This window comes from Peromyscus eremicus, chromosome 8a (assembly GCF_949786415.1).
Source record: "Peromyscus eremicus chromosome 8a, PerEre_H2_v1, whole genome shotgun sequence".
In the NCBI taxonomy this organism is placed as follows: Eukaryota; Metazoa; Chordata; class Mammalia; order Rodentia; family Cricetidae; genus Peromyscus; species Peromyscus eremicus.
In genome coordinates, this window is record NC_081423.1 from 65,330,177 (window position 1) to 65,342,511 (window position 12,335).

At 40.7% G+C, this 12,335-nt stretch overlaps 1 protein-coding gene across 1 annotated transcript; it reads left to right on the forward strand.

Annotated features, from left to right (window-relative positions):
• Positions 1-10,349: 10,349 nt before the first annotated feature.
• On the forward strand, positions 10,350-11,953 carry LOC131916266 (C-C motif chemokine 12-like). The gene is made up of 3 exons (XM_059269575.1): positions 10,350-10,511; positions 11,145-11,262; positions 11,649-11,953. The coding sequence occupies exons 1-3, from the start codon at positions 10,436-10,438 to the stop codon at positions 11,752-11,754; spliced, it is 300 nt and encodes a 99-aa protein (XP_059125558.1). The 5' UTR covers positions 10,350-10,435; the 3' UTR covers positions 11,755-11,953.
• Positions 11,954-12,335: the final 382 nt, after the last annotated feature.

Consider the following 12,335-nt stretch of genomic DNA (forward strand, 5'->3'; position numbering starts at 1 on the left):
CTAAACAGCAGTCTCCTACAACGTACTAAATTCCATTCTGGCTAGAGGAATTACTGGTCACACTGCTGTGGAAAAGGCTGCAGAGATGCATTAGCAGTTAAGAGCAAGTACAATTATATAGAATATATATGGTGTTATATAGAATCTGAATTGGGTTCCAGTACTCATTCTAGCTCCGAGGGATTCAACACCCTCTTTTGGTCTCCTTGGGCACCTGCACACATTTATGCATACCCACTCATAAACATAATTAAAATAAATACATAAGTAAATAACAAATAAATCAATATTTTAAAGGAGACAAACAAAACCTATGCAAAACGATCTGTGCTTTTCCTGTTGCTTCTATCAAAGTATAATTGATACATGGAGAAGTACAGGTATTTTAAAGGCACGATTTCATACATTTCACATGCATAAGCAACTAGTTCACCATTACGCAGGTCAAAATATAATTACAAACAATCCTTCTGTTAAAGCTGATGTGGCCTGATCATTACTGCCTCTACTTAATTGGAGAGCTGGGAGATTAATACATCAAAAGGCAGAATGCTTCAGGCTCCCTTCTCTCAGTACCCACAACGGAAACCACCATTCTGACCTCTATTATCATAGGTTAACTTCATCTTTTAACAAGATAGAAGTCTTCTTCTTCGCAGCTGCCCAATGTTTTTAAGACTAATTGACTCATATTTTAGTGACAGGGCAAGCTTTTCAACAGCATAATCATCTGAGTAAGAGGTTTTACAATACCCACACATTTGATTTATTAATCCCTTAGCTGTGGAATTAAATGGAGCCATGAATGATAATACTCTATCAGCTTTGTCACATGTACTATTTATAACTGTAAAAAATAAAAATTGCACAATTTATGACTATGGGAAAAATGAATAAATTAATTGTAGTGTGCCCATGTATGTAGAGCTTTATGGAGCATTTAAGTTCAAGATTATTGGAGCATAATTAATGGCCTGTCAGAAGTCTCAACATGTCAACTGAGAAGGTAATATGAGATCTTGGATCAGAAACTATTCAAAAATCAAGAGCTGTGGCAAGGAAATTTGGCAAAATGAACTTCATTGGTGTTGAAAAGTTTTGCTTGGTGAAAGGCATTGTTAAAAGGAAACTCTGTAGACTGCAAGAAGGCATTTGTGATGCCCAGTCTAATTTCTAATAGAAATTTTATTCGAAGCGTACAAATAATTCTTTAGTCCAGCAATAAGAAAAGGATCAATCACATGTTAAAAATGGCAGAAGATTTGAATAGACATGCCACTGAGGAGCATGGAGGAAAGGAAAACAATACAGGAAATGATTTTCTGTGACTTCTAGCGTCCCTACTTGGACATGGAAAAAAGTTAGAGGGATAATTCCCATCTGACAAGAAGAAAATGCTGAGTCAACTGAAGAGGGGCAGTTCTTAGATCTACCAGGGCTCTTCAAGGCAACCAGAGCAGATAGATGCAGAGAAGCAAGCTTGTCAGGAGCAGGGGTCAAAGGGACAAACCACCTGTTAGGGAGATTAAGCTTCAGCTGGCAAATGGCTGGGTCTTGAAAAATGGAACCGTACACTGCACAGGATAAGGAGGGGAGTTCCAACTCATGCATAAATTTTATTTCTAGGAGGAGCTCTACCAGGTTTACAGGAAGAAAATCACACAAATATTCTCTCACACCTCTAGTAAGGGCAGTGGAAATGGCCATTTTAAAATATATTCAGAAGAAATGCTGCCATCCTTCAAAAAATAGTGCTAGAAGATTCAACGTATGCTGCTGGGGAGAAAAGTAATCATCAGTCTTACTCAGCTATGAATCCTGTAATAATAACTGGCCCGACAATGGCACTGTTAACAAGGACAAAACCCTGAGACTAGGTAAGTCATAGGCCCTAAGGGAGAACTCAGTGGACATAGAATTAAACTGACCTCTGAAGATTTGTTATTGTACCCATGGATAAAACACTTCTGAACCCTCGCCAGAGAAGCTTCTTTTTGTGGGAGATGATGACTAACACAAAAACTCACAAATGGCCAATGTGCAGAGAATAAGACTGTGGAGTGCTCAGCCCTAAATGCGACATCTACATCACACCCCCTATTCCCAAGGTTCAGGGATCCTTGCAGAAGAGGGGCTGGAAAAATGGTAAGAGCCAAAGGCAGTGGGTGACTACAGAGACATAGGAGGGAATTTATACATATACACTAACATGGGCAGTGACAGTGTGCACAAGATCAAGTCGGTCTGAAAGTTCTACCTCCAGCTGAAGAGCATTTAGCAACTGATGGCAGCCAGGAGGGAGAGAGTCAGCTTTCTCTGGGGATGTAGCCCATGAGAGACTACTCATGTTCCAGTAGCTGACCCTACACACACTCATAGACTGATGTCACTCAGTGGGCCCCATGGGTTCAAAAAAACGAGAAAAACATGAAACTGGGAGGGACTCATAGTGTTGGACACAGGAGCAATTGGAAGGAAGGGCTTGGAGATAGGTTTTGTTAAAACACATCATGTGTATGTATGAAATTCTCAATCAGCATATATATATATATATATATATATATATATATATATATATACTCTCAGAGTTGGTGTTTTCTACTAGTCCCAAAGGAAAGTTACTATTCCAGAACCTAATCTACACAGGGAATGGGAAACACCCAGTCAGAAGAATCATTACGCTTCCGTGAAGTAGAAAGGGGCAAGTGTTGAGGGCCCAGGTTGAGAGCAGTCAGTGATTGAGACCTAATCATACCTTGCCACCATATCTACCGGGAGTCTTTCCAGAATGCCAAAGGATGACTGCTAAAAGAGAAGCAACACCCAGATATTCATGTAATAAAGACTTTCTAGAGAAACCCTGTCTCACTCTTAGATAAACAAAAACCCTAAAGACTGACTTACCTCAGTTCCTGTCACCCAGTACACTGTACCTGATTTCGACAAAGTGTCACAAACATACCAAAAGGCAAGAAATACACAGACTTTGGGAGGAAGGAACAAGCCAGGGAACTTGATAAAGACATAGCAGAAAATCTGAAGTCATTGCACTGAGAACTTACAATTATTATGAGAAACATTTTAAGAGCTAAAGTTGAAAAATAAACAAGAAAATGTCAGCAGAGATAGGGAAACACTAATAAAAAACCCAAAAGATGTCCTAAGGATCAAAACACCCTGACAAAAAATAACAACATCATCCAGGAGCTCACCAGCAAAGTGGGCAGAGCCAAATAAAGAATCAGCAAGCATAGGGATGGGCACATAAAAGTCTCCAGAACTGAGATTGCAGAGAGGAAATAAAATGGGATATTCCAGAATTCTGAAAGACAAATGCTGAAAGTACATATGCAAAGTGAGGATATCAAAGGGAAGGAAGGAGAAAGGAGAAGGAAGACATGTGAAGCATTAGCAGTTGAGAATTTTCCAGAACTAATGACAGATGCCAACCATATGACAGGTGAAGACTTCAGTACATCCTCTTCAGTAACTCACAGATCTGGGAGGACAAGCATCAGGGCTAGATGACCTGCACAGCATCACTGATCATCTGGATTTAATGTGAATCTAGCTGACATTTACAGAAGGTTTGATTCAACAGAAACTGAAAACAAAATACACATTCTCTTCAACAAGTGTGCAACATTTACAAGAGGACCTGTGTTTGGTAAATATAAAAGAATAGAAACTGCATAACACATGCTTCCCAGCCATGATAGAATTAAACTGAAAGGCAGTAAAAGAAAGAGGGAAAGTCTCCAAATACTTGAAGATTAAACTGCATGATTCTAAATAATGCATCAACCCAGCAAAAGATCTCAAGAGAAAATTGAAAATATCTTGTACACAGTAGAAGTAAAACACAATGCAGTAAAAATTTGTTAAACGGAGCAAAAGCAGTAATTAGAAGGAAATGTGTAATATTGAATGAAAGTAGAAAACAAGAAGGATCTAAAATAAACAACTTAAGCTTCCACTGGACAAAAGCAGAAGAAGAGTAAATGTAAACCCCCAGGAAGCAGAGGAAAAGAAGGAAGAACAAGGGCAGAGAACAGGAAAACAAGAGGAAAATCAATGGAACCAAAGTCTGGTCCTTTAAAAGAACAACATCATTATCAATAAATCTGTGGCTAGGACAACCCCAAGAAGGCAAAGGCACAAATTACTACTCCCAGAAACACAAACAGGGCCATCACTACCACTTCTCTAAGTACTATAGACAATAAAGACATGGTAGGAGGAGCTCTTCGTCCAAATTTTGAAGCTTAGAGAAAAAGTCAGTTTCTGGAAATACACACTACCAATGCTCACATAAGGCAAAAGAGATAACCAGACATCCCTCTATCAGTTGCAGAGTTGGATAAACAGCAATTCTCCAACCCAAAAAGAACTAAGACCTCTCAAATGGGTGCCTAGTAAGCTCAACTGGATATTTGAGTAATAAATAATTGTGCAACACCTTGCTCCAAAATACAAAAGCAGAGAGAACACTTGCAAATTCATTGTCTGAAGCCAGGAAGATCTGAATAGACAGCTTTTCAAGGCTTACAGGCAGAAAGAGTCCATACTGACACCTTCTATTCTTCCCAACCTAACATAAGCCAGATGACAAATCATAGCAGAAGAAAAGCATGGGTCAGCAGAAGACCACACATGAGACCTATGAAAATAAATTCAGACTGCCTTAGCAAAATGTCAGAAAGCAGAACCCAACATGTTTAAAAGTTACATGACACAAAATTTATTCCATGCAGGAAAGGCTGGGGTGACAGCTGAGTGGACATGTGCTTGCTGCCCAAGCATGAGGAACAGAGTTGGGGTCTCCAGCACCCACATAAGAAGGCAGACATGATGCTATGGGTCTGTAACTCTAGAACTTCAGGAGGAAAGTAGAGAAAGGTGCATCCTAGGTCCTTGCTGGCCAGCTGAAATGGACGACTCCAGATTCAGTGAAGAGACCATATCTCAAAACCCAAGGTGGAGAAGTGATTGAGAATATCACCAAGTCAATTTTCAGCCTTTACATACACTTACACAAATGAGTACACTTACACATGCATGTGCATCACACATGAATCACACACGGGTACACAAGCTAAATCTTTTTTAAAAATTAAAAATTATTATGGTAATCTGCCACATCAATCAGCTAAAGGACAAAAGATCACATGATGCTATCAACAGACACTGAAAAGCTTTTAACAAAAATACACACAAAAGACCATATCCATTTGAGGTTGTGAAACCAAAAATACTTCTTAACGCATTAGGAAGAGAGGGAAGCTTCTCAAGCTAAGAAACATCTACAAAGACCTGCAGCTGACTCCACACTCACTGCTGATAAGGTTCTCATAGGACTGAGACTTGCACAGCAAGGATGCTCCCTCTCACTGCCACAGTGTCACATCAGTGGGAGTCCTGGCTGATTCATTAACACAGACAAGAAAGCAATAAGTGCATGGATAGGAAGAAAGAAGTTAAGATGCATTCAAGAAAAACATGATTGACTTTTACAGAAAATCATGAAGAATCAACAATAGGTATAAAGCAACACTCTTACAATTAATTTGTAATCACAGAAAGGTTGCTGAATATGAGGTTATGGTGTAAGATTCAATAGCTTTCCACTTGATCTGTAATGGACAGGGAATTAATGGCACTATATCATTTATAGTACTACTAAAAATCATGTACATAGGAATTAACCATAGGGAAACTGTGTGATATACACAAGAAAATCTACAAACCTCTGTGAAAGGAGAAAGAATTCAGTCAATGGTGAGATCTCTGTGTTCACAGGTGGGAGACTCAATACTGTCAGACTCTAAGCTCTTCCCCAGATGACCTCTTCATTCAACAATTTCAGTCAAAATCCCACCAAGTTCTCTGCTTCCCTCTCTTCCCAGTGTGTTAAGAAGTATTTTTGGTTTCACAACCTCAAATGGATATGGTCTTTTGTGTGTACTTTTGTTAAAAGCTTTTCAGTGTCTGCTGATAGCATCATGTGATCTTTTGTCCTTTAGCTGATTGATGTGACAGATTACCATAATAATTTTTAATTTTTATAAAAGATTTAGCTTGTGTACTAGTGTGTGATATCTTTGGATATTGACAAACCGGTTCTAAGTTTACACAGAGAGGCAAAAATACCCAGATGAGTTAACATAACACTGAAAAATAAAGTCAGAGGACTCACATTATCTGACCTCAAGACTTATCACACAGCTACAGTCATCAAGATGCCATTGAAAATAAATCAATGGGACAGAAATAGATTCACACAAATTATCTTTGAAAACCAGAGGAGGCAATTCAAGGGAAAATTTACAGCAAATGGATCTGTAAGGACTTGGTGAACACACAAAAAGAAAATGGATCTAAATGTAGACCTCATGCTTCTCATGGAAATTAATGTGAAATGAATCATAGACCTAAGACCTTTCACAGCTTAAAATTCAAACTATACGGTACTATGTGGCCTCCACTGGTTTTAAAAGACAGAGTACATATGAAATTGGGAGAAAATAGTGGTGGGGAGATAGGGCAGGGTAATTGGAAGGGAGAGAATGAGATGAGAATTTGACCAAAACAAATTATATGCAAGTATGAAATTCTTAATCAGCAAAGAGATAACTTCTAGGAGATGGGAGAAAATAAGTGACTTGGATTTGATGATAACTTTATAGACACAACATCAAAAGCATGCACAAGTAAAATAACTGATAGATTAGATTTCATGAAAACCAAAACTTCCACTCCATAAAAGATGCTGGGGGGGGGGGGGAGATGCTGCGGAGAAAATGACAAGTCACAGAATAAAAGAAATTATTTGTAAAACATACGTCTGAAAAGGAACCTGTATTTAAAATATGTAGAGAATTCTTCTTAAAAGTCACCTACAGAAAGGTTAGAATTTGACAATAAAAAAAATAATGTGCAAGACCCAAAGGCAGCAACATACATCAGCTACACTTCTGGACAACAGCAATGAGTGGTTTGAAAAGGAAATTTGGAAAACAATTACATTCACAATAGTTTCCAAACAAAAGAGAATTAAGAATGAAGCAAGAAGGTGCAAGGACTGTACAGTTGGGGAAACACTGCGAAAATAAAATAAAGAGGATGTAAGGGAAGGAAAACACACTCTGGGTTCATGGGTCAGAGGACAAATTTGTTACGATGTAAATACTTCCTAAAGCAACTCAAATCCCTGTCCAAATCCCAGTGACATGTTCAGCAGAAACAGAGGGGCACATCCTGAAATCTACTTAGATTATCAATGAACCCTAAATAGTCCTTATAATCTTGAATTTCAAAATCTGCTACTAATTCACAGTAACAAAAACAGTGTGGTGTTGACATAACAATAGACATAGACCAGTGAAACAGAACAGAGATCCCAGAAATAAATCCTAGCAATATGGTCCAATGACTTTTAAGAAGAATGTCAAGAGTATTCAATTGTTTTCCCAAGAAATGGTTCTGGGAAAATTGGATATTCTCATGCAGAAGAATGAATTTGGTCCCTTTCCCAGTACTGTATGAAAACTCAACTCAAAATGCACCAAAGAAATAATTTGAGATCTAAAACAGACAGCGTCGTCATAGAAGACAGCATCGTAATGATGCTGGAATTAATAGTGACTTTCTGTGTATGGCTCCCAAGTCACAGGTGACAACAAACAAAAGCTATGCAAGTTAGACTTCATGGTAACTAAAAAGATGTTGGCATCAAAGGACAGTTATCAGCAAAGTGAAAAGGCAGTCCAGCAAAAGGGAAGAAGCACTTGCATATCCCAATGAATTTGTACCCAGAATAAAAACACTGCAACTCAACAACAAAAATTAATAACTTGATTCAAACGTGGGCAAAACACTGCTCCAAAGAAAACACATCAACACCGGATAAGTCCATGAAAATATGTTCATCGCCAGTAAACATTAGAGAAATGGAAACAAACGTTGTGATGAATGACTGCTTCCTATCTAAGATGTCTACTAGAGAAGACTGCAACGAGTGTCTCAAGGATGTGGAGGGAATGGAGCTTTGTGTGTGGCTGCTGAGAATGTCAAATAGGACAGCTCTGTGGCAACAGTAGTTCCTAAAATAAACAAGTACATGATTACCATAGAGTTCAGCAATTCCACTTCTGGATATTTACTCAAAGAAATTTAAAGTGGTTACTGGTGAGACACTTGCCAACTTATGTGCATTGAAGTGCTATTTACAACTGAAACATGGAAACTAGCTAGATGTTCATGAATGGATGAGCAAACTGTTGCATGCCTAGTGTGCAATCTTACAAGGCCTAAAAGAAAGAAAGAAATTGTGATATGTACAACAATACAGAAGACCCTTGAGGACATAATGCTAAGTGAAAGAAGGCAGTTGAAGAAAATGTAAATACATTATGTGTCCGCTTACATGAGGTGGAGAAGTCGAAATCACAGAAGGGATAAGTGTTACTGTTGGGGGATACTACAACAGGTGAGATCATTCAGTGGGTGAGATCAGGGTGGTTCCCCAGGGTCAGGGAGCAGGTGGGAATGGGGCTGGTTTATTGAGCATAGAATGTTGTTCACAAAATAGAGTCATAGAGACTGATTGCAAGTCCATGTGAACTGTACACTTCATGGTTACAAATATAACTTTATTATATTTGTGTGTGTGTGTGAAAGCAAAAATCAATTTTCAAAAAAGTAGGAAGTGAGCTATTAAATTACAAAAGACATAGAGGAATCTTACAGCAATATTGCTCAGTGAAACGATCCAGCCTGGAAGTGCTATAATATAAGATTCAATGGTGATAATGCATGAATGATAAGAGGGAGGTGAGGTCAGCAATTTGCAACCCAGTTTCCCTTCACATCTTCCTATGTCCTCCCATTCATTGTGTGTAGTGAAGGGCTTGCTTTGGGAGGCCATTAGCAAACAGACCCAAACTTTCAGGATCTTCATGAACTCTGGCCTTCTCCAAATGATTTCACTTGAGAAGAATCACCTATTTCAGGATCAACTCCACTGCAGATTTCCATCCATTGTAGGATCTTCCCACTGCAGGGATATCCCACTTCAGGGATACCCCCACTAAAGGATCTCTTCCCTATAAGATCAGCTCTTCCTGCCACAGGATCTCACCCACTGAATTATATCACCCATTGCAGGATCCCCCACTGCAGAATTTCCACACTGCAGGATCCCACCCACTGCAGGATCCTCTTCACTGTAAGATTCCACACTCTGCAGAATCAACTCCACCACCAGATCTAGCTCACTGCAGGATCCAACCCACTGCAGGGTCTTCCATCCCTGCAGAATCCTTCACTGCAAGAGCCCACACACTATAGTGTTCTCCCATTGTGGGATCCACTCATTGCAGGGCCACACCCACTATAGGATTACTCCCTCCCATTAGAGGATCCCACCTACTCAAAATCACACCAACTACAGAATCAGTGTCTCTAGGACTTTGAGACTTTCAGACACTGAGCCAAGCATAATGATGCAATTCTGTAAACCCAGTTATTTGGAAGATTAAGATAGTCGATCACAAGTCCAAGGCCAGCCTTTTCTACAAAATTAGTTCAAGGCTCGTTGGGCAACTAAGTTAACCCTCTTTCAAAAGAGAAAGAAAGAAGGAAGGAAGGAAGGAAGGGAGGGAGGGAGGGAGGGAGGGAGAGAGAGAGAGAGACAGAGAGAGAGAGAGAGAGAGAGAGAGAGAGGGAGAGAAGGGAAAGAAAGGAGTGCTGGTTAGGTCATGTAGCTGCAGCATAGTGGTAGAGTGCATGCCTCGCATGTGCAAGGCTAGGCCTAACAGGTACAACATGATTTTTTTTATAAAAAAAAAAAAAAGGAAGGAAGAAAGGAAGACGAAAAGAAAGAGATTGGCAAACTCTGGATGCTGTCATTCCTCCAGGATTATTTGGAGCCCAATTGGGTTCTAAGGAGCCCACCTTCTTCAGGGTTGCAGTGGCCTTGTGTAATAAAGGCCAAAGGCAAAGACTTAGCCTATCTGCAGCCTCCTGGCACCATCCAAGAGGCAGATCCTGGCCTCTCTTTACTCCACTGTGACTTCTAGTTTCTGTTCTTTCTTTCATACAGATGTTTTTCTATTTCATAGAAACGAAAACCCCTTGTCCAGTGACATAATTCCCTCCACATTGCTGTGCTCAGCTGTCTACCTTTTCACCTCTGTTTCATGGTCTAAACTGCCAGTAGACAGAAACTGCGCAGCTTCCTTCCGGCTGTGAGGAAATCACCCCGGGGTCGGATGCCTACTCAGCACAGCCCAGAGGATCTTCATCCTTCCTTCGATAGGATCCTAGCAAGTTCCCTGCTCCTTATAAATAGACAGATGGGACCTCCAGAGGAGCAGAGATTGTGACACTAACTCCTGAAGCCTCCAGCTTTCATTCCGAAGCCTTTGACCTCAACATGAAAATCTCCACCGCGCTTCTGTGCCTGCTGCTCATAGCTGCCACCATCAGCCCACAGGTGTTAGCTGGGCCAGGTGAGGCTTTTCCTTTCCCAATCTCTCAGCACAACTCAGAGTTGCTGTGGGGTCTGCAGTTTTAAGATGGAGAGACTGGGACTGCAGGAGACGTTAGAATGAGCCATTGTGTCACAGTTAGTCAGAGAGCCAGAACCAAGTGTTCAGACCACTGAGGCCAGGCGCTGTGATGTTTCATGACACCAACCCTGGGATAAGATACTGCCCTAGCCTTGTTTGGGGAGGTGGCCCAGGAGTAGCCCTATGGGTGAGAAGGACATGTCAAGCAATAGAGGAGTGACAGGAATTAAAGCTGGAAGAAGCACTCTGGGGTCGTGGTCCAGAGTGGCTTCTAGAACACCAGCCACATGTGGACACTGGAGAGGCTTCTTAGCCTAAAAATGGGTTGACTCTAAACCCACAGCAGCAAGGTGAGGGACAGGAAGTTCTTAGAACTTACTTTCCTGTGTCAGAAATTGATGAGGTTTTTTTCTCTACCCAGTCAACAGCTAGGACATATTCTGTAAGTGACTGGGCTCTAGATACAGAACTCGGGAGCCGTGACTCTTAGGTACTACCCAGCCTTCTCTTTCCTTTGTGAGAGCACCCTGCAATGCCTCCTAATTCTCTCTTTCTTTGCAAAATTATTTTCAGATGCAGTGTTCGTCCCAGTCACCTGCTGTTATAAGATGACTAATCAGAAGATCCCAGTGCGGAGGCTGAAGAGCTACCAGAGAATCACCAGCACCCAGTGTCCCTGGAAAGCTGTGATGTAATTAGTCTGTGCCCAGCACACTAAGCCAATTTCCTGTCTGAGGAGTAAGAGAGAGAGAAGTCTGGATTCATGGCCATGAATCAAACAAATAGATTGTCTTACCCACCTGGCCCTTTCTTCACCTAGGAAAACTAAGCCCGTTAGAGAATCCACAAATTTCCATCAGTTTGGAGAGACTGTACCCCATTCATTTAGGCAGGAGATTAGAGAGATTCAGCTAGGAGAGCAAGAACAGGGCTCCTCCCCAAGTCTCCTTTCTTTCAACTTTCTCGATCTTCTCTCCTGACTCTTCATCTATGGACAAGTGGGGGAGGCTCTGTTCTGGGCCATGCCCTGAACAGAACCCATGGAGCACTTTGCCTAACCATGCCCTCTCCCAACAGCTTCAAGACCATAATGGATAAGGAAATCTGTGCTGACCCCAAGGAGAAGTGGGTTGAGAACTCCATAAAGCACTTGGATCGGAAGTCTCAAACTCAGCATCCTTGAACCTTCATGTCTAGGCTGAGAGCGCCATGGAAATCTTCTGTATTTTCCCCTAACCTTCCTCCATGGGCAGTGCAATGGTAATTTATTACAACATCTAAAGAGAGATGCTTTTAATAATTTAAAACATAGACTTGCTTAAATAATATTTAATGATATTTAAGTTATATTTTGGCCAAATAAACTGAATTTAATTTACAAATTGTATATTTATTTTTATATGAACTCAGTTAAATTATTAGCAAAAATGTCAGTGTTCTCCCTCCCACCTGCCTGTGGGACTTTGAGATCCATCCATAGTGCATCAGCCTTATGCAAGCTTTTGTATTCTTGGGGAATCAGTGTTTCTTTGTGTGAAGTGTGTGCTCCCTACTGCTGTGTTCAGTGTTATTATATGGCTGTGGTGTTTTCAAAGGAAAATACATATGTGTTTTTAATTACATTACTCTAAGTTTGGGTCCTATTAGGCTGAAAGGGAAAACCCCATAGTAACAGGGGACAGAGTGTAGGATCATCCTGCAGGAATGTCTTTTGGCTAGGCTGGACTCCCCTGAGGTTGAAGAAGAATGTGGCAGGATATGCCA